This window comes from Rutilus rutilus (assembly GCF_951802725.1).
Source record: "Rutilus rutilus genome assembly, chromosome: 1".
NCBI classification, from domain to species: domain Eukaryota; kingdom Metazoa; phylum Chordata; class Actinopteri; order Cypriniformes; family Leuciscidae; genus Rutilus; species Rutilus rutilus.
In genome coordinates, this window is record NC_140209.1 from 56,556,090 (window position 1) to 56,577,962 (window position 21,873).

The 21,873-nt window shown below is 38.7% G+C and overlaps 1 protein-coding gene across 1 annotated transcript in view; it reads right to left on the reverse strand.

Annotated features, from left to right (window-relative positions):
- Positions 1-18,633, reverse strand: part of fam20ca (FAM20C golgi associated secretory pathway kinase a) — an 80,874-nt gene extending 62,241 nt beyond the window's left edge. Inside the window, exons 1-3 of the mRNA XM_084408379.1 lie at positions 17,667-18,633; positions 15,273-15,451; positions 7,644-7,722 (exon numbers count right to left, since the gene is read on the reverse strand). Of these exons, the coding sequence (XP_084264505.1) occupies positions 7,644-7,722; positions 15,273-15,451; positions 17,667-18,220 (812 nt within the window). The 5' untranslated portion in view covers positions 18,221-18,633. The remainder of the gene's footprint in view (positions 1-7,643; positions 7,723-15,272; positions 15,452-17,666) is intronic.
- Positions 18,634-21,873: the final 3,240 nt, after the last annotated feature.

Below are 21,873 nucleotides of genomic sequence, written 5' to 3' on the forward strand. Positions count from 1 at the left end.
ATGGAATTAGTTGTGCCTAACGACTACAGCGCCATTGACTCCCTGTGCCAATGCATTGATGAAGTCACCAGTTGGATATGCCAAAAAACAAAGACAAAACTGAAGTCATTGCGTTTGGAAACAAAGATGAAGTTCTCAAGGTGAACGCATACCTTGAGGCTAGGGGTCAAACAACTAAAGATGAATCTCGGTGTGATTCTGGAGTCAGAACTTAGCTTCAGTAGTCATGTTAAAGCAATAACTAAATCAGCATACTATCATCTCAAAAATATTGCAAGAATTAGATGCTTTGTTTCCAGACCAGACTTAGAGAAACTTGTGCATGCTTCCATCACCAGCAGGGTGGATTATTGTAATGGACTCCTCACTGGCCTTCCCAAAAAGACCATAAGACAGTTGCAGCTCATACAGAACGCTGCCGCCAGGATTCTGAGCAGAACCAGAAAATATGAACACATCACACCAGTCCTCAGGTCTTTACACTGGCTTCCAGTCACTCAATGGCCTAGGACCTCAATACATTGCAGATATGCTCACTGAAGATAAACCTAACAGATCATTTAGATCATTAGGATCACATCAACTAGAAATACCAAGGGTTCACTCAATGCATGGCGAGTCCGCTTTTAGCAATTATGCCAGCCGCAGCTGGAGCCAGCTTCCAGAGGAGATCAGACGTGCTCCTACAGTAGTCACTTTCAAATCCAGACATGTTTAGCTGTGCATTTACTGAATGAGCGCTGTGCCACTGTGCGTCCGACTGATTACACTGTATTTTATTTCTCCATCCTCCTTTTGATTCTAAACTCAAATGGCACTGGAAATTGGATAAGAGACAAACATATATTCAAAATAAGATACACCGGCGTTTTGCCATATGAGACGTTTATTCTATGTATCATCTTTTTACTACTTTAATTCATTTTATAACTGTATCATTTATCTCTTTTAATTCCTTTTATAACTGTATTAATTCCCCTTGCTTTATTTTGTGTTTATTTTCTATGCAAAGCACTTTGAATTGCCATAGTGTGATTATTTTCATTCCTTTCTATGTAAAGCACTTTGAATTGCCATAGTGTATGAAATGTGCTATATAAATAAACTTGCCTTAACTTACACTGTCTCTCTGTCTTTCTCTGATTTCCTCGTTCTTTGATCAACATCAGTATTCAGTGCTGTGGTGTGGCATAAATAAACCGTTCAGTGAGCAGGGCTTTCCTGTACAGCTACTCCTTCCTCATTCTGATGGGACGAGTGCTTTTCCATGGCACATGTCCCACCGGTCTGTTCTCTTACTGAACATGGAGAAGGTAGAGCAAATGGTTGCACAATGATTTATTGCTGCATTTGCACCTAGATCCCAGTCAGATCACTCAAGTTCAATAAATTCCTCACACATACACGGCTTTCTAAGACTGCGGGAACCGGAGCAGTTGCCCCTCCATGCGCCGGCAGATAGATTAGCATCCGGCTCGAAGCAGCAGCACATCAAAAGAAGCTTTGATGCTCAGTACGCCTACACAGAGGGGCAGGTGAGGGAAAGGGTGGCCCCGTGCCGTCAATGAGGATTCTGGGAAAAACTCCCAGCTTTTAGAGCTGGATATATCTATAGCCTTCCTGTAGTGGGAGATGGATGTAGAGCCTGGGAAAGAGCTTTCTTCGGGATGAAAAAGTGCATACTTGCTGTGGTGAGGGTGGCCATGTGCTCTGGATGTTCAATGGTTTGAGTGGGACCATATGGAAGGCTATTCATGTCAATGATATGATGAATAGATGATTCTTCAAGCTTAGCAGATGCTATTTGCTTTCTTTAGCGAGGATTATTCACAGCACAAACCGAGAAATGCATTGCATAACATGAATGCTTTAACACCTCCAAGGTGTTATTGCTCAAAATTGTGAAACACAGCTAAAGAGAACTCTGTTTGTATTAGTCAGTCTAGTCTTTCAGTTGTTGTCTCTGTCTAGTCAGAGATTATGTTTAATTACTGCTTTTATTACATACATTGCCAAACGCTCCACTAAAATAGTGTGTCCTTTCATGATCTCTCTTGAGAACTAGATGAAAGCTGGGATTTCAACAGAAAACAATAGGCCTACACAATGTTCCTTTTTTCTGCCACTGTTATCCTAGCAGATGTGTATCATCTAGGTAGGTGTATGTACATTCAAACCTTCCTCCATTCTGGATGACCAATTTAATGTTTACCATCAAGTTTACCCAATGGATATACTGGTCCACAAACGAGATTAGCGCCAAACTAGGGGATGTGCAAAACAACATTTTCAAAGATTGTTTCTCTTCAGTTACCTGTTCCATTTTCCCGCTCTTCATTTGTTACCATGGTAAAAAAAAAAATCGCCCCGTATACCCTCAAATAGGGCATTATTTGAAGGGACAGCCATTTGTAGTGGTGTCCGAAACCATTGTAGAAATTATCGAGTGCACTCATTCTATCCCACATTGCACCGTAATAACCAGTGTACAGGCGATGACAGCTGAACGGCTTTCCGAATTCCTCACTCGTTTTCATTCACTCCTTCAAGTGAACTGTATTAGTGGACTAACGTATGGAATCGTGATTGGGGTTTAGGGGGCGATTTCGGATTCAGCCCCTGTGTATTTCAGTCCTTCAGCTCATTCAGTTATTTGTCTGGTGTTGTTTGTGCCTAGCACTCAGTTTCGTCACTGTTCGTCACTCTCCCTAAGATTGTTTTGTTTAATAAATATTCACTTTGATTTTATTCATCTTCATTAGATTTTAATAAAATGTTATAAGTAGATTGTATTTAAAAATGACCTTGACTTCTAATTAAAATGTGGTTTGATCACCCTTTGTGTTTAAAACAGCTTTTGTCCTTGGTATACTTGCAAGTCTCTTGGTGATATTGCCACAGTTCTCATGGATTTAATCTGCGTTTTTTTTCCATCTCTTCATGTAATCTCAGATGAACTCGATGCCGGTGAGATCAGATCTCTATGTGAATCGTACAATCTTTTGTCAGGCTCCTTGTCAGTGTTGTTGTCACTTCCTAAAACTAAGGGTTCTTCCACACTAGCACTTTGGTGCTTTCCAAATTTCAGGAAATTATCCAGTTCGATGTTTGGTTCCTTTGGGTGATGTGAACGCTGTTTTCCGAACTGGAGTGCGCACCCATTAACCGTACCGGAGTCCGCATAGAGAGCAACCGAACTCTGGTTCGGACAAGGGCATTGAACTGAGGGCCAGATTTACTAAACAGGGCAAATTAGCATGAGAGCGCAATTCTAAAAAAGCGCAGATGGGAGTGGAAAGTTCTGCGCGTAATCTACTGACGACGCGTAAATTAAAGAACACAGATGCAGCTGGATAATTTCCATAATGACCAATGCAATCTACCAAGAGCAGCGCAAATTAGCATCTGGTTTAAGACATGCTTTTTTTGGTCGTTAGATAATGGCGCAAATACCAGTAAACTGACTTAGTAAATCACCTCACATGATTCATTTAAAAACTGTAATCCCATAATTTTTGCGTCTGAAAGGGAAACTCCTACAAATGCATATGCAATAAGGAAAGCCGCAAAAATAACCCTGTCCACGCCTTTTCAGCGCTTATTTTTCATTGCGTATCTTTAGTAAATCCTGACAGTAGTTTTTTTACGGCAAAAGAAGGTTTGTTAGATAATCTGGCCCTTGATGCGTTCGGTTCGTTTGGATAATTTGAGCGCTGTTTTCCTAACTCAAGTGCAAGCGCAAACTGTACCTGAGTCCACAAAAAGAGCAGCCGAACAATGGTTCGGACCAGGTCATCGAACCAAGTGTGAAAGCATTCTTAAACTAAAAATAGGTCATTGAAATAAAGCTGAAAGAAGATAAAATGAAAAATGTAACAAATAAATAAAATAAGCAACTAACTTAAAATAAGTTGAAATTAAAACTACAACTGAAAAAAAAAAAAAAAGTTAAATATAAATATATAAAAGAAAATGACAAAAGCTCTACACAATGACTAAAACAAAAATTCTAATGAAAAGTGAAAATATCAAAATAAAAATTATTTCAAATATTATTTAAATAGTATATAAACACTAGTGATGTAGTACCGGACTCGAGTCCGGTCTCGAGACCGATTTCTGCTTTCTCGGACTCGACTCGGACTTCAAAAGACTTCCTTCAAAGACTCGGTCTTGACTCGGACTCGACCCTTCAAAGACTCGGTCTTGACTCGGACTCGACCCTTCAAAGACTCGGTCTTGACTCGGACTCGACCCTTCAAAGACTCGGTCTTGACTCGGACTCGACCCTTCAAAGACTCGGTCTTGACTCGGACTCGACCCTTCAAAGACTCGGTCTTGACTCGGACTCGACCCTTCAAAGACTCGGTCTTGACTCGGACTCGACCCTTCAAAGACTCGGTCTTGACTCGGACTCGACCCTTCAAAGACTCGGTCTTGACTCGGACTCGGCATAGGCGGTCTCGTCCCCATCACTAGTCCACTAGAATACATACCACTAGAAAATATTTATTTGCTCTGCATGTCCTAACTATGATTAAAAAAGTCAGGGTGGGCTTAACATGTTGATGACAGAGCAGCACTGTTGAAGCAGTTTAGAAAAATAGGCAGAAGATGATGCATGTAGGGATTTTTTTAATGATAGTAAAAGCATAGTCCATATTAACGTTAAGACTGCTCCTCTAAACAATTCCCAATCTAGCTTAGTCTGTAGGCCTAACTGTTGATTATTAACTGGGGTGATATTAAATCATGAATATGAAAACTGACATGTTTTTATGGTCTTGGTCTCGACTCGGACTTGCTTCCTCAAAGACTCGGTCTTGACTCGGACTCGACTGAATTTGAAAACCAACGGACTCGGTCTTGACTCGGACTCGACCCTTCAAAGACTCGGTCTTGACTCGGACTCGGCATAGGCGGTCTCGTCCCCATCACTAATAAACACTGCTCCTTGTGCATACAAAAATATAAATGGATTTTTAGAATAAATGGCAAAACGACTGTTTGGAAATGTAAACTGGCATGTCCTACTGGTAGACAATAATAAACATCTTAAAATCATCTAAGACTTTGCACAGTATTATGTTGTACATCCCAGCAGTAATTCATCATGGCCTAAGCCAGTGATTTTTTCAGCAGGGAGCACTAATCCAAACATGCATAAGCCACCTTGTCTGGTGTGTGAATTGTGCCTCTCCTGATGCTACTGTAATATCTCTCTCTCTCTCTCTCTCCCTCTCTCTCTCTCTCTCTCTGTGTGTGTGTGTGTTTAGCCACCAAATGCTTGTGTCGGTACCCACTAAGAAAGACTAAGAAATCACAGATGGCAAATGACAAAGCATAATCAAACAAAACAATAACAAGAAAAAACAAAAAAGGTGGAAGGTTTTCCTCTGGGTGGAAGCAATCAACCATCACATAGTAATTATTTGATCACGAATAAGTCAGGTAGCCCTGGCAGTGTTGTTTCAACAGAGGGAATATGGCAGACACACTTCGTCGATCCGCCCCGTTTTATGTGTAATGTGCTATTACAGCTTCTTCTGGCAAATATCCCCGAGAGCGTGTGATAGTGTCTCGCAGTTTTTAATTAATGCGTAAGCCTGGCGATGTTAATTAAATCCAGACTGATCATTACCCACCCGGAAAGATCTTACGGACGCTCATGCTACCGGCCAACAAACGCCGAACACAACTGAGGAGTTACTAATAATCCTTCAGTTCAGATGCAATCTTTAGTGGGTTTAAAAAAAGTTTTTCAATTGGGGATTTTTAGGTAAATAGCTGTACACTTTGCTTTTTTTTTTTACATTCGCTTTGTTCAACATCATAATAAGGGCATTCACTGAACCTCATTGGTTCTCATGCTTGAGCTTCACGTTACCAACTTTGAATGTTCTCTGTATTTTCGCCCAATCAATGTTTATAAGCGCATAAAAGCCTAAGTTAAATCTGTTCATCATATAAAGCGGCTGTGTCTCTTGAGAAAACTAGGATTAAACCGTTTGATTCATATGGATTACTTTTACGATCTATCTATGAAAGTTGTGAAGCATCAGATTTTAGACTTTCAATGGAGAGACAGAAATCTCATATTATCTTCATTCAAAGGCCCATTCACACCAACAATGATAACTATAAAGAATCAATACAAAACAATACAAATTGTATTTCTATAGCACAATTAAAACAACTGCCATTGGCCATAGTGCTTTCCAGCATAATTAATACAACATAAGCAATTACATGAAGTCACACAAACAAAATTAAAACCTGTTAACTCTAATCAGTTCTAAAAGCCATATTAAAAAGATCCGACTTCAAACTAGACGTAAAAGTATCCACAGATGGGGAAGATTTAATGTGCTTTGGAAGAGGGTTCCATAAGCGTGGAGCAGCCACAGAGAACGCCCTATCACCCATTGATTTTAATCTAGTTTTAGGAGCAGGAAGAATTATTTGACTAGAAGATCTCTTATTTCTTGTATTTTGATAAGGTATCAAAAGGTCAACAATATACAGTATTTTGGGGCAATACCATGCAACGCTTTAAAAAATATCAAAAGAACCTTAAAATAAAATAGGCCCTAGTATAGAATCCTGTGGCACACCACTATGTAATTTTGCTGATTTAGCAATTTCCAATGCAAACCAAAGATAACTACAACAATAACTACATTAGCGTCCACAAAATATCATTCTGTTTATTATATGTGCACGCTGCCACTTTAAATGCTCTAGCTCTTTCAAGTAGGGTGGATTCTGAGTGGCTGTCAATGTATTTATGGTTCATCAGCTGGAAAAATATCATTCTGAAAGTGATTCCAACTATATAATTTCTCGAATTATCATTGTTAGTTGTGGTGTGGACTCTGCTATTCTTTATTTAGAACAATTTTTAAACCGATATCTTTATCGTTATAGATATAGTTATTGTCCTTAGTGTGAACAGGCCTTTATGGGTTTGGAACAACATGAGGGTGAGTAAATGATGACAGAATTGAATTATCAGTTTAAAGCTGCAGTCAGTAACTTTTGTCGCTCTAGTGGTTAATAAACAGAACTGCATGGGTCTTGTGGAAGAACATTGTAGCCGGAGCGACTTCTCTCTGTTTATGTCTATGACGAGTCACGCAGGTACTGGGCCACTCCGCAGCGGTACGACCCGAACCAGTCTAAAATAGTCAGAATATAAACTTAGTATAGGTGTACCGTAGACGTAGTAACAAAAGACAAAAACACGTTTTGGAAAATGGATTCATGAAGTACTCGCTTATTATATCAATTTTGTGAATTTTGAACACAAAAAGAGTTACGGACTGGAGCTTTAAGTAGTTAGAAGTTTGAGTCCTGATACGATTTGAATTAGATTCGAGCCTGTCCCATTTCTTGACACCATTCTATTTTTAACATACTTTTTTTATGTTTTACACATGTATAAAGACTGTCTGCAACTACATGAACCATTAATCTGGTTCAACATCTGACAGAAGAACCACATGTTTTTGTTGAAACACAAAAGGCTTAGTCCACGCCTCTTAAGTACACTTGAAATGAAAGTATGCCAGGAACTTTCTGAAAAAACTGGTTCTCTCTTGGAAATGCATTCATGAAAAATGAAAGACTGCAGTATCACTTACTTCATAGGTTTGAACAGGGCTTGTCCGTAGTTCTGGAATGACATGATGAGCTTCAGCTGAGTCCCGCCTGACTTCATAGCTGTGAAAGGAACATAATTATTGTAACACCAGCTGACCAGCTTTCTAAGAACAAGACAATATGAACACACACCCACACACCCACACACACCCTTCTCCTCCAGCATTCATGCTAAATAGCTTTCGCTCTAACTCACACAACTATGTATTAGCTGTGATGTATTGGGAGTCAGTTTTGTAAACAGAAGTGGTGGTCAGGCTGTCGGCAAATCTCATGATGAACACATGCAGATTTACAAGACTAAGCAACCATCTGCTGTTTATGATAGTCAAAGAGTTGAAACATTTGAAATATATGAGATATTTGTGATATGACGATAAATATGACGATGCATAAACAAATAATCAAGGGCTGATCACGTGACGTTCATTTAAATAAAAGTATTGTAGTTAACTAAAACAAACGCTCAAACCATTAAAAAAAGCATTTTCGTTACTTAAAATAAAATAAACATTAGCTGAAATAAAAATATAAAAACAAACTTTTATTTCAGCTAGTTTTAATTTAGCATTTTAATTTATTTGAACTTGTATAAAATAACTAAAACTGAAAAAAAGAAATCAACAAAACCTATACAGACAATAAAAAAATTACTAACAATAACAAAACAGCAAAATAACTCAAATCAACATAAAAAATGCTTGAAAAAAAACATAAAATAAAAATAGCAAACTACTTCAAAATATAATAAAAACTATAATAGCATATAAAATAACACTGACACTAAAATAACACGGATTCATACATGCATTGCAGTACAATGTTTTTAGTATATGTTTTTAAAATTTCTGCATTCAATTTTATTGGGTCATAAATTGGGTGGGAATAAAGTAAAAAAATGTGATATACAACCCACCAAAATACTTGATATTTATGAATGAATTCCTGATATACAGTGAGGAAAATAAGTATTTGAACACCCTGCTATTTTGCAAGTTCTCCCACTTGGAAATCATGGAGGGGTCTGAAATTGTCATCGTAGGTGCATGTCCACTGTGAGAGACATAATCTAAAAAAAAAATCCATAAATCACAATGTATGATTTTTTTAACTATTTATTTGTATGATACAGCTGCAAATAAGTATTTGAACACCTGAGAAAATCAATGTTAATATTTGGTACAGTAGCCTTTGTTTGCAATTACAGAGGTCAAACATTTCCTGTAGTTTTTCACCAGGTTTGCACACACTGCAGGAGAGATTTTGGCCCACTCCTCCACACAGATCTTCTCTAGATCAGTCAGGTTTCTGGGCTGTCGCTGAGAAACACGGAGTTTGAGCTCCCTCCAAAGATTCTCTATTGGGTTTAGGTCTGGAGACTGGCTAGGCCACGCCAGAACCTTGATATGCTTCTTACAGAGCCACTCCTTGGTTATCCTGGCTGTGTGCTTCGGGTCATTGTCATGTTGGAAGACCCAGCCTTGACCCATCTTCAATGCTCTAACTGAGGGAAGGAGGTTGTTCCTCAAAATCTCGCAATACAGCCATGCCAGCAGTGCCATGCATGATTTCAAACCATGACGTCTTAGTGTATTACCAACAGTAACCTTGGAAACGGTGGTCCCAGCTCTTTTCAGGTCATTGACCAGCTCCTCCCGTGTAGTTCTGGGCTGATTTCTCACCTTTCTTAGGATCATTGAGACCCCACGAGGTGAGATCTTGCATGGAGCCCCAGTCCGAGGGAGATTGACAGTCATGTTTAGCTTCTTCCATTTTCTAATGATTGCTCCAACAGTGGACCTTTTTTCACCAAGCTGCTTGGCAATTTCCCAGTAGCCCTTTCCAGCCTTGTGGAGGTGTACAATTTTGTCTCTAGTGTCTTTGGACAGCTCTTTGGTCTTGGCCATGTTAGTAGTTGGATTCTTACTGATTGTATGGGGTGGACAGGTGTCTTTATGCAGCTAACAACCTCAAACAGGTGCATCTAATTTAGGATAATAAATGGAGTGGAGGTGGACATTTTAAAGGCAGACTAACAGGTCTTTGAGGGTCAGAATTCTAGCTGATAGACAGGTGTTCAAATACTTATTTGCAGCTGTATCATACAAATAAATAGTTAAAAAAATCATACATTGTGATTTCTGGATTTTTTTTTTTAGATTATGTCTCTCACAGTGGACATGCACCTACGATGACAATTTCAGACCCCTTCATGATTTCCAAGTGGGAGAACTTGCAAAATAGAAGGGTGTTCAAATACTTATTTTCCTCACTGTATATATATCATGAATTAATAAACTTCACATAGTTTAAAATGCTCTCCAAAATTCTTAGACAAGGTTACATTTGATTTTGTCTAATGTCTAAGAATTTTGGAGAGCATTTTAAACTATTTGAAGTTTAAATGAAGTCCCTCGCAAGTGTGCACAAGTGGTTTGCGTGTACGTAGGCCTTCGGCAGCTTAACTTAGTCACAACAAATCATATTTACTACAAAGCGAATAATCCCCCAAAATTACACCATACTGTCTAGAGAGTGAAGTCATGTTTCTCATGGCTTTTCCTGCCAGGGCTGTGTCAGTGCCTGTCTCAAATTTTCTTTTTAAGCGTTAGATCCAGACAGTCTAGTTCTTGGAAGTCCTAAAACTATGAGAGAAGTCAGAAAACTGACCTTAGATCAGCAGAACACATGTTTTGTCAGGCTGATTAATGAGATTGGACAGCAAAGATGGCTGATACAGCTTTACGTTGAGTAATCCCCAAAAAATCTCTGTATAATATTTCCCCAGAGAGCACCTGTGCAATTCTGCAGCAGTAAAGTCTTATTGAACTCATTAGTTTAGCAGAGACACGTCAGTTGGAACAAAGCCACAATGCCGTAACTCTTAGTGTTATCATCTAGTCTAGTGTATATAGGTCTACACATACACAAACAAGTATTGTTTAACTGCGCATCTTTTGATTTGCTTCAATCCCCAGAGAACTGCTCTATTTATTTGATTAAATGCGTCCTGAATGTTTCCAGCAACACTATTTTAGTATAATTTTTTAAAAGCGCTACTGTGGAGTATTTCATCAAGGCTTTATAACCTTAATTAATCCTAATATGACTAAAATTACCTCCAGCAAGGTGCTATTTGATCCAGAGGATGCATTGAGCCACAGTGTAAAAAGTGAACATAGGCAATTCTTACCGTATAGAGATCATTTTTTTAAATGTTAAATACCTTCTCCTATCCCTGCTTAACATGCAGAAAACTATAATTAAGCTATTTGTAAGTTTGTGAAAAGTGTGACCTCAAATATTCTCAGCAACACTAAAAATGCAATTGTAGTATACGTATAAAGTATAAAAAAAACGTAATATAATATTAATGAAATAAAAGGTCACTTTCATGACTGACTTTGTAATAATATCAAATAAAAATTTTACTTTAATATTTAATATATTTAAAGGTATAAATTGCAACTTCATTACAAATGTGTAATTGCAAATATACTAGATTTCAGTTTACCATAAATGCTTGTCAGTACACTCAGCAGTACATTTTAACCATGTTTCAAAGACAATATAAGTAATTATGAAATTGCATAAAAAGGTGTACTTAAAGGAGTCATAACCTAGTATTACATTGGATACCTACTGCTGTATTATAGTCTTTCAGGCCCTTCTAAAAAAGAAAAGTGGAAAAAAAATAAACACAGACCTACTTTTACCCTTATTTCTGAAGGCATTATTGTCTCGCGAGATCAATGCGATGTTTTGGCTGTCGTGGACGCTCTATATGGCTCTGCACGCCAGCTGAAAGGGTTGTTGGGACAGCGTCATTAAAAATGAATTTCATCCACTGGTCCCTGATAGTTTCGTCCGATTTTGGGAGATAAAACACATTTACATGTTTTTTATGGCAATCAACCACAGAGCAAGTCCGGTGTGCACTCGGTTTCTCCATCTTTCTCGACTGAACTGAATATGAGGGGGAGAGGGGAAGGCTTCCTGCTGCGGTGTCCATATATGGTACATCCTACTACCTCATGACGTCAAGAGGGAGTTGAAATCAAAATCTCGTATTTGATTGCGCGTGCACGCTCGCTGGTTTATTTACCCTGAGGTAAACAAACGCTTCACTTTTAAATATCGGCTTCCCGGCCAGTGTATAATCGTTAGTCGATCATAACATACATTGATTCTCGTGGAAAAGTGAAAATTGCAGGTTATGACTCCTTTAAGCACTACTTATTTGGGTTGGGGAAAAAAAGCACTTTTAAGCTCAACTGATTGCATTTAATATAAATTTAAACTACATTCTTAAAATAAAAGCTGGGTCTTTTCAACCCATGTTTGGGTCAAATATGGAAAACCCAAAATGGGTTAAAATTAAAATTGAAACCAGGTATAAACCATGGGTTTGTCCATATTTGACCCAAGCATGCGGTTGAAACAGCCCATAAATTTTAGTGTATAATGTGTACAATCTTTTTTTATTTAATTGCAAATAACATGTAATTAAGTATCTAAAAACAGTTAGTATATTCTTTTAAAGCATATTATTTCTGTAATAAGCACTCTTTTTGAAAGTATGCTAAAGTGGTGACAGTCACAGTAGAATTTATACACTTCATCATTAAGCAATTTTTAATAACCCTTAAAAGTTGGTGTCAGGTTTATTCAAATAAATCCACTTCATTTGGATGTAACCACATGAAGCACACTTCTGAGGTTTGTAGTTATAATTTCTTAAGTTAGAGATACACAATACAGATGTCTCAGACTGACGTGCTCAGGGCTGGAAAAAAAAAAAGTCATGTAAGATCTTCAGGTGGACTTTCAGACTAATGAAAGAAGAGAAGTTGTCAATTGCATTCTCTCTAGGGAATAAAAGGAAGTGTGCATGCCGCTTCTGCCATCATTCTGCCTGAAATAGGCCCTGATGTTCACTAGCCATCTCAAGTGCCTGAGTGCATGCACATACATCATTCTGTATACCTCACAAGCTTCTAAATAAAGGCACTTTCCACAAATATTGGACAAAATTGGTTCTGAAACTCTTACAAATTAAGTACAGTCTAACAAATCTTTTTCAGTAAATGAAGAGTGAAAGGACATGCTTAACCTTCACAAATGTCAACCTCAGGAGGTCAGACTAAATCAGGGGTAGGCAACATCGGTTCTGAAGGGCCACTGTCCTGCTGAGTTTAGCTTCAACCCTAATCAAACACATCTGAACAAGCTAATCAATGTCTTCAGGATTACTAAGGCTACAAGCAGGTGACTTTTCTTCAAGGTTGGAGCTAAACTCAGCAGGACAGCGGCTCTTCAGGACTGACGTTGCCTACCCCTGATTTAGTCTGACCTCCTGAGGTTGACATTTGTGAAGGTTAAGCATGTCCTTTCACTCTTCATTTACTGAAAAAGATTTGTAAGACTGGTTTAGTCAACCCCTGGAGTAAATATTTTATGAGCAGTTTTCATTTTATTTAAGAGATCTGAGACCTTGTTACCAAAATGTTAGTCTCACGTAGCCAGACCCTCAGACCGACGGCAGAAGGTCTGGATTACATAGCAGCTTTCATTGGCCAAGAGAATGTCTGACTGACATCTAAAGCAACCAATCACAGGTCGTTTTGCTCACCGTCATGTTTAGGGGCGGGAAAGTCGATGTCCCCACAATAACAGAGCGGTATGCAACCAATAAATCATTCATTCAAAATTTTAAAAACAATGTGCAAATTTACTGCGACAATAGCACATCAGTCTCCAAATATTTTGATAATCCAGTGCTTAGTTGATCCTGAGTAGTGCTCATTGTCACAGTTGTAAACACGATGGCTTTCTTCTTCAATGAGGAGGTTTGGCATCACGGCATCTTTGTTTCTAGGTGGACTGTTAAAGAACGCGACACACATGTCTACCGGAAATCCTGTACAATTCAACCAATCGGATGACGACTTTCCTGAAGTCCCATTTTGTGTGCCTTATGCATCAGTGAGTATGCATCAATACTCACAACGCAACCAAATACATAAACATGCTGCAAATACTCACAACGCAACCAAATACAGAAAATACAAACCTTGATGGGATCGCTTATTCTTCAATGACAACTCGTCAGTGGTGTTGTCGATGACCTGAAAAGTACGTTTTTTGTTTATTTTAACATCCTGAACGTATTTGCGTTGTGAGTATTTGCAGCGTGTTTCTGTATTTGGTTGCATTGTGAGTATGTGCAGTGTATTCGTGTATTTGATTGCGTTGTGAGTATTTGCAGCGCGTTTCTGTATTTGGTTGCGTTGTGAGTATTTGCAGTGTGTTTCTGTATTTGGTTGTGTTGTGAGTATTTGACACTACACCCGATTGGTAACAAGGTTAGAGATTTAACCTAAATACAGTAACTAAGTTGGAGGATTGTAATTCACTATTAAATTCAATTCATTTGTTTAACCTTTACAACTATTCTTACAATAGCTTTGGTAACAGCGACACATTTTTGAGCTTCATTGACAGTGCAATTTCTGACAAAAAGTTTAATAATATAAACATTTAATGTGTACCTATTTTTCATGCCATATCAATCTTATGTTTGATAATAGTTTATGTAACATATCTAATAGTTTTCACTACTAAGTGTCCTCTATTTGTGGAAAATGCCAAATTATCTCAAATTATGTTCCTCATCCACTTAAACATGCACATTACATCCAATAAAACCCTTTAGGGTTGTGTTCACACTTGTAGTTCGGCTTACTTGGATCTTTTGGTCTGGACCAAAAAAGCAAATGATACATTTAGCCCTGGTTCACTTAGTGCTCACACTGTCATTTTTAACACCAAACCTAAATATACAAAACCAAAAAACTACTTTTTTTGACGTACACTTTCATGACAGACCTTGTTGAACATTCCAAACAATGCTGTGTGCTGGGCTAAATGTGCTCGCTGTGTGTGAATATGATGGTATATGACGGAGCAGAGAACTCGTGAAGAGCTTACAAAATGTGTAAAGGAGTCAAAACAGCGGCGGGAATCCCTCCGTCACACACACAAACAAAGATCTGCTGTGAGGAGAAGACGTTCTGACGCCTGTACCGAACTGTGATGGCAACATTGTCACTATGACAAGAAAAACAGGCATGTGTGAGCATTCTGTCCTTTTTAGGCTCACATCTTGTGACATCACCTTCTAGTTTTGGTTCATTTAGATGTCATTGGTCCGTGTTGCAATCATATATCAGTCAAACCTTTCCAGAGTTAGTTTGAAAGCAGACTGAGATCCATCTTTTCAGGGGTCTCAGTCCACTTGTTTGGTGCGCACCAGGGTTCAGACGGCAGCGTTCACACTTATTCAAATGAACCGCACTAACAGAGCAATCGCACCAAGGTTCATTTTAATCAAACCAAACATGCCAGGTGTGAACACACCCTTAGCCTCAAAAATTCAAAAACCAAAATGACACTTTGCACACCACTGACCTAGTTGGCTCATTTCATTCCTATAATGGCTCTAAACCACTTGGCAATAATTGCTTTCGGGATGGCAGCACCACCTAGAGCCATCCCACTTCACCTGGGCTGTTCCATTAAACGGGATGAGGTCCTGTACCTCTACCTACCTACACTGGTGATCCTCTGGGAGACCAGGTCCTTCAGCAGGGCCCCTATGACAGGGGTGTGTCTGGAATACAGCTCGTATCGGTTGATCCCGATGTGGAAGCGGAGCCAGTTGGGATACGACTCAGCAGAGGCCTCCCCTGCCGGACTGTACTCCTCCTCCACGTTTCCCTCATTATGCCTGTTGATAAAGGACAGTGGAGGACATTAGTCACTACCAGCACACCACCAACCCAGCTTATTACATTAAGATGAACTCAAAATGAGATAAAAGCCATGCAACTTTGTGAGTGTAAATGTGTAAACGTTGACGTCATGCGCATTGCGTGTTCAGTCTATAGGCGCGCAGTGTTTCTTTACACAAGTGACATCGCCAACCTCTGGCCTGGCATGAATAACACAGCAATTTTAGTCGTTTTCACTGATTCACATTTTAACGACTTTGTAGAGTACGTGAAAAATGCAATGGAAGAACTTTTCTGTTTTTAGTACATCGCTGTCATGTTAAACGTACCCTTAATCTGCAGGGTTTTCTGTGTAGATTCCACGTGTGCTTCAAAAGTCAGCTTCATTTGAGCTCAATCTACTCTTTATCTGAAGAGAGCGGTGTCATTTAATTAAACTGTTTTAAGTTTTATTTATTTAAATTCGATTTACATACTGGCTTCAATTACTGAATTCTACCATTTAGTATTAAGTTTGATGACTGTGAAAGCTATTTTAAAACATTGAAATGAAGGTTATCATGTTTGAATGTGTTGGCTGGACTGATGCCATGCACAGAAAAATACTGTGATGACAGTGAAATGACTGAATACATCAGCTGTACTTCATTTCCCTGAGGCCTCGGACCTCAACAACACACAAGCAAAAAAAGACACGAGTTCTGTCTATTAAAATAAATGCGTTCCATCAAAACATGAAAAGCAATATTAAACTGTAATGTGACATCATCTGGATGACAAGCTGTCACATGCATTCTCAGTGATTAACAAAGCACTGTTAAAAAGGCCTTTAACTCAACTGTTCCTGAGATCAGTCTGGATCAGTCAGGCATGGTTAAAAGGCATGTTTAGTTAATACAGTCATAGTTAAAGGCGGAGAGAATCAGCTGAGATATATCCCTGAGGACGCCGGAGCTTGCCGGGTGAAGAACAAAAAGAGAGGACGCAGGAGCAAACAAAGGGCATGACACCAACAAAAAACCCCTTCAGCTTAATGCATCTGACAGCTCTGAAGAAAACAACACATCACACCAGAGGAACAGAGACGAGTCCTAGCAGCAAAGCTTTTAACACTCACAATGACTCAGTATCAACTGGAAATTATAAAAGTATCACGTCTTTCCTCAGCATATGCGCTCTTATTTTTAGCTCTAGATTTAAGAGATGTACTTCCCTCTTTTAATCGTTGATTTCATTCTTGATTTCCATTGAGAATATGACTTTTTTATGATTATTACTTAGACAAAACGAGAAAATGATGACTCCTGGCCCTAGGTGTGATGTGAGAAACATTTCTTAGCTCTAGCCATTCTTGAAATACTAGTTTTGTTTAAATGGCATTTTTTGACTATAAATATTATAGTTGTGACAACTTTCCAGTCTCCATTAACATTTTAATTATGCATATAACTGGGACATTGTTTCACATGTTTTTAAACTTGCACTTTATATTCTTCTTTTCCTAATGCTTTGGGATTAAATATGAGCAATCGCTTTCAATGCTTTTCTTTATATCATCTCTTTAAAAGCAAGACTGGGGCAAGTTGTCACACTTTTTTTTATTGCTGTGAATATTTCTCAGGACAGTTGTAATATTGAAAGTAATTTCTGTTTACTGTAGAAAGATTTATTGTTTGGCCGTCAAACAAATCGAACCATTTACCAGGCTTTATATTGAGTGTCTTGGTACAAACGTTTCGATTAATCAATGCTTTTATTGTGTACATGTTTTACACTTTTTAAATACCTGCAAATATTGTAAAAGGTATTTGCAAATGTTGACCTTCCCTTACACCTTAACCCTCCCTTAAATCTACCCATTCCACCAAACATGTCCCTAACCTTACCAGTATCCACCCCAATAAAAGTGTTTGCAATGCAACATTGTACCAATTTTTTTTTATTATTATTTTTTTTTTTTTTACTTAAGTACATAGTAGTTAAAGACACCAAATATACAGTGTGACTTTTTTATATATATATATTTTTTTGTATATATATATGAAATCTTCATAAGTCAACTAAGTAATCTTCAACAGGATTCTTTTTCAGAATATTGACAACCTCCATGTGTGTTACAGTACAACTAGACCCGGTCCCGGGACTTAACAGCTCACTTTTAAACATACAACATAACAATATAGCCTACACCAGGTTTAGAGTAGCACTTGCCATTCTTGTTGTCCGGCAGCTTTGGGGTAGAATCTGATATCAGCGTTGAGGTTGAATAAGGTGTCATCTTCAGTGAGATGAGGCAGGTCAGTCCCATACAGCGGATTCTCATAGAGCGCCTTCAGTCTGGAGGAACCCTGGACAGCTCTCTGCTTCTGTCCGCTCGCTGTGTCTCTCATCAAACCCCTCTTCTCTGAGCCCAACTGCAGCTGTCTCACTCTCTTTCCAGACTCGCCTCTCTCGGTCACCTTCTCCCGTGAGTGCGAAGTGAGATTGGAGTTGGGTTCATTGCTGAAATCCTGCAGTAACCTCAAAGAGTGTTTATTAGGCCAGCCCGGTTCGGCGGCGGCGGCTCTGGCGCGCTGCTTAGCCCAGGATCGAGGCTCCTCGCCCGGGGTGTGAGAACATGAGCAGCCGCCTCCTCCTCCAGCGCTGGAGCTCGAGCCCGCCGCGCGCTTCTCCAGCTTGGGTAACAGGTCTATCATGATGTGCATGGTGCAGGCGACCAGAAACACCATTAAAATCAACACGCGAAATTTACGGAAAAGGATCATCTTTATAGGCTACCTAAAGCACTTGCCACAATATGATACAGCCAGGCTATAATAATAAAGGATATTGTGTGGTGTCCTTCTGTAATCCTCCTTATGATACGAGATCCATGTTCAAATAGGTGCAAAAATCTTCTTCTTCATCCTGCTGTTTCCAGGTGTAGCTTATCAAGAAATATTTATTTTCGGCATAGTTGATTTTGGTGAAGTCGCATCCTTACACCTTCAGTTCATCATGATAAAGCGCATCTGTAAAAATGTCCCGGTAAATAATGACAAAACACGAGGAAACCGCCGTGTGACTTCTCAAGAACCGCACGGACGTCGGGTCGGCAGTCCCATGTGTGGATTTCTTCAGTATGTGAAGAGAGAGAGAGATAAAGTGCATTAGTTCTTCATGGAGAGCAGTCAGTGACAGGTGTAGATGTATCAGTGCCCTGTGTGTTAAATATTGGGATCCTGCCTCTCCTCGTCACAGCATTCAGATTGGCTGAGTCCGTGAGACTCAAGGAAGAGCGACTCAAAAAAAGAGATTCGGCTTGGAATGCCAGTGCAGTTCCTTTGTGTGAAGACAGAGGGCGCTGATGCGCATTAGACTCACGTTAACTGGTGATCGGTGGTGGTAAAACTGTCATTAATAAAAAATAAATAAAAAAACACCTCATAATGCTTAATATATATGTAGATACAATGTGAATATTAAGGGAAATAAATGAATCAAATGTCTTTTAAAATGTCTAATTATTCAGTTCAAGAAATCAGTCAAAATGAAAATCATGGTGAATTCAGGACACTTTTTTTCCCATTGAGATGAGTGGGAAAAAGTGTCTTGATTAACCTGAATTCACCCTTATCAAAGAAAGAAACTAATAGCTTTGGAACGACACAAGGGTGAGTAAATGATGACAAAATATTAATTTTGGGATAAAGGTCCCTATAGTGTTTGTTAATGTTATTCATAAAAGTTTTGGTTGTCTGGTTTTATGATCTGGTTTTTACCTGAGCAGTCAACCTCAGCATTTATGTATTTAAGACCAACTTCTCTATTGTGATGCAAGAGCTCTCCATAAACGCTGAGACTTCCGGGTGGGAAATTAAGATAATAAAGTAGCCTGCTTTATGGACAATTTGAATACATTTTCCCAAACTAACAGATTTTGAAAGATTAGCCTCATAGAAGGATGCAAATCCAAAGCAGTAGGGTAATGAAATTTAAGAATAAAAAATATTTTCCTCAGAAAAGGAGTTTTTCATCAGCCTAACAGTAGGCCTACACTACATGAATTATGAATTTGATATGGCAAGTTTGCCATGGTTTATGTCTGGGGCATGTATTTTGATGAGAACGCATTTATCTCCTTTGCTTTGTCTTAATAAGGATTATTACAGACTCAAAACTAGCAGATAAGAAATGATGTCTCAAAATTTCAAATAACTGTGATTTTAAATGTTAACTTTAGAAAAATCTATGCAATTATGCCAAAAAAAAAAAAAAAAGCGATTGTTGATGAACATCACCGTTTTAGACCCAGGACTTGATTGCAAAATATAAATGTAATTGTTATGGAACTTAACAGTATCTACATCTGCATAGAACTCCTGCTAAAATTCCTGCTATGCCTTCCAAAACTTCAAACCCCTCCCTGTTCTTTTATCTCTGCTGCAGGATCTGTAGCAGTGCTAAAATTATGCCTAATATTTCCTAGAACTGCAGTTGAAGTATTTGCAGTAATAACAGCAGAAATAGTCCTGCAGAAAAACACGTGTGGGTGTTTCTTCAGCTACGGGTTCATTTATATTGAAACTAACAGATAAACAGAGTTTTTTTTTTTTTTATATGAAGGTCACATTAAAACTCTTGGAAATTGCACATCGTAGGAGAGCTATGAATATGGTTTCAGAGATCTTTCTAAAATATGATGTGTTCTGTCCACTCTTATAAACAGCATACCAACTCTAAACTGTACCGTCCTATTCGATTCTGAGTGAAAGAATATTAAAAGACTCACAGATTACATAAGGATAAAAATGCATTCTCATGCCAGTGTAGTATGAGCTCCTCTTGAATGATAAAACAAAACAAATTATAGAGAGCATATTTATGAATACAGCACGGGAGTAAAATGAATCAGGGTTGTAGGCTGGGATCCCCTTTGTTCAACTGCTAAATGGCTTTAATGACTGTTTCCATATTTTGCACTGTCCTCCTTAATGTAAGCCGGTTTCAGCTCCTTTTCAAGATATAACAAAGGATCTGGAGCAGTAAAGATGTTATCCTTTCTGCTTCCATTATTCGCTCTTACGCTCATCTGACGTGATCTGGGAAATCTGAGAGCTTGTAAGAGCACGCCATTGTGTTTATTATGAATCGGAAAATAGAGTGCTTCATTAATAGGTGGCCGAAGGAAAGGTGACAAAAGGAGAGCGCCTTTTGTCCCTCTCGTCTTTTGACATCATAAACCTGCATATTAAACATGTTACCCATGTAGTTCGGCTTGCGATGCGGTCGTTGTGAGGTTCTCAACTGGCGAGTCACAACCCCAAATAGTTTTGTTTAGGCCGAAGAGCAAAAATGCTTAGTGAAAATAATCCGAATCATATAATCATTAGGTTAGAAAATCCATTTTTAAATCCATTTTTAAAATGTGACGCTTCCCATATATCTTGATGTTGACATAGAAGGCCAATAAAACTCAATGTGTTATTATTTTTTATAATGATAAACAATTTTAGTACTGTCGCCATTTATTTTTCAAAGTAAAATCTGGGTCCTGAAGTAAAACAAAAGGAGAACTGCTGCTTAACAGCACAAAGGTGCTTTGTGATTGAGCCAGGAAAAAAATAAAATGATGAAATGAATTCCAGTGTCTCGTAACACTTTGAAGGCAAACAAAGTGTCAGCATTTCACAACTCTGCCTCAAATTGATTAACATTCCTTTTTGTCAAGATTATTCATTGCGGCGCTAGATGGATTTTTCATTGCAGTCTAGAATACAGTGTTGAGGGGGGTGTACCGGCCTAAATAAAGCATTGTAATCATGCTAGCTGTTGCAACAAGATTTCATTACCTCTCAAACAGGTCTGTGAAAATCGCAAACACACGCATTTCCTTGAAGCCTCCGACAAGGAACATGAACGTTTTTTTGTAAAGCCAGAATGTTGATGAGCCAGTTGGATGAGCTTGTTGGCAGAATCTACCATTTCTATTTGATAGAAGTTCAAGGATATCTTATATATTCTAGGTTTTGATGATAGAAGAATCTGGCCCGTGAGCTGCCCAAAAGAGCAATGTAAAGTCACCCGTCACTACGTTCGCGACATAAAGCAATATTAAAAGAGGTAGGACGTCATTCATTCAGATCTACATACCAGTTTTATGGGAGCAACAGTGATTTCTACGACTTAACAGCCTGCAAGGAAAATAAAACAGGTTTTTTGAAGAGATAACTGGTGCTTGCCTAAGCAAACAAGTCACCGCCACTATGCTAGAGTCTTGTCAGAATGCTGTAATGTGGTTGCTTAGTGGTTTCTAACATGTCACTGTGTGCAAGGATTGCTAGAATCCCAGCCAGCACTCCCCTGTGCCTGTAACTTTCTAGGCTGTGTTTAATTTCACTTTTAGACATACTCTCGCAAACTTCCCTAAACACGTCCC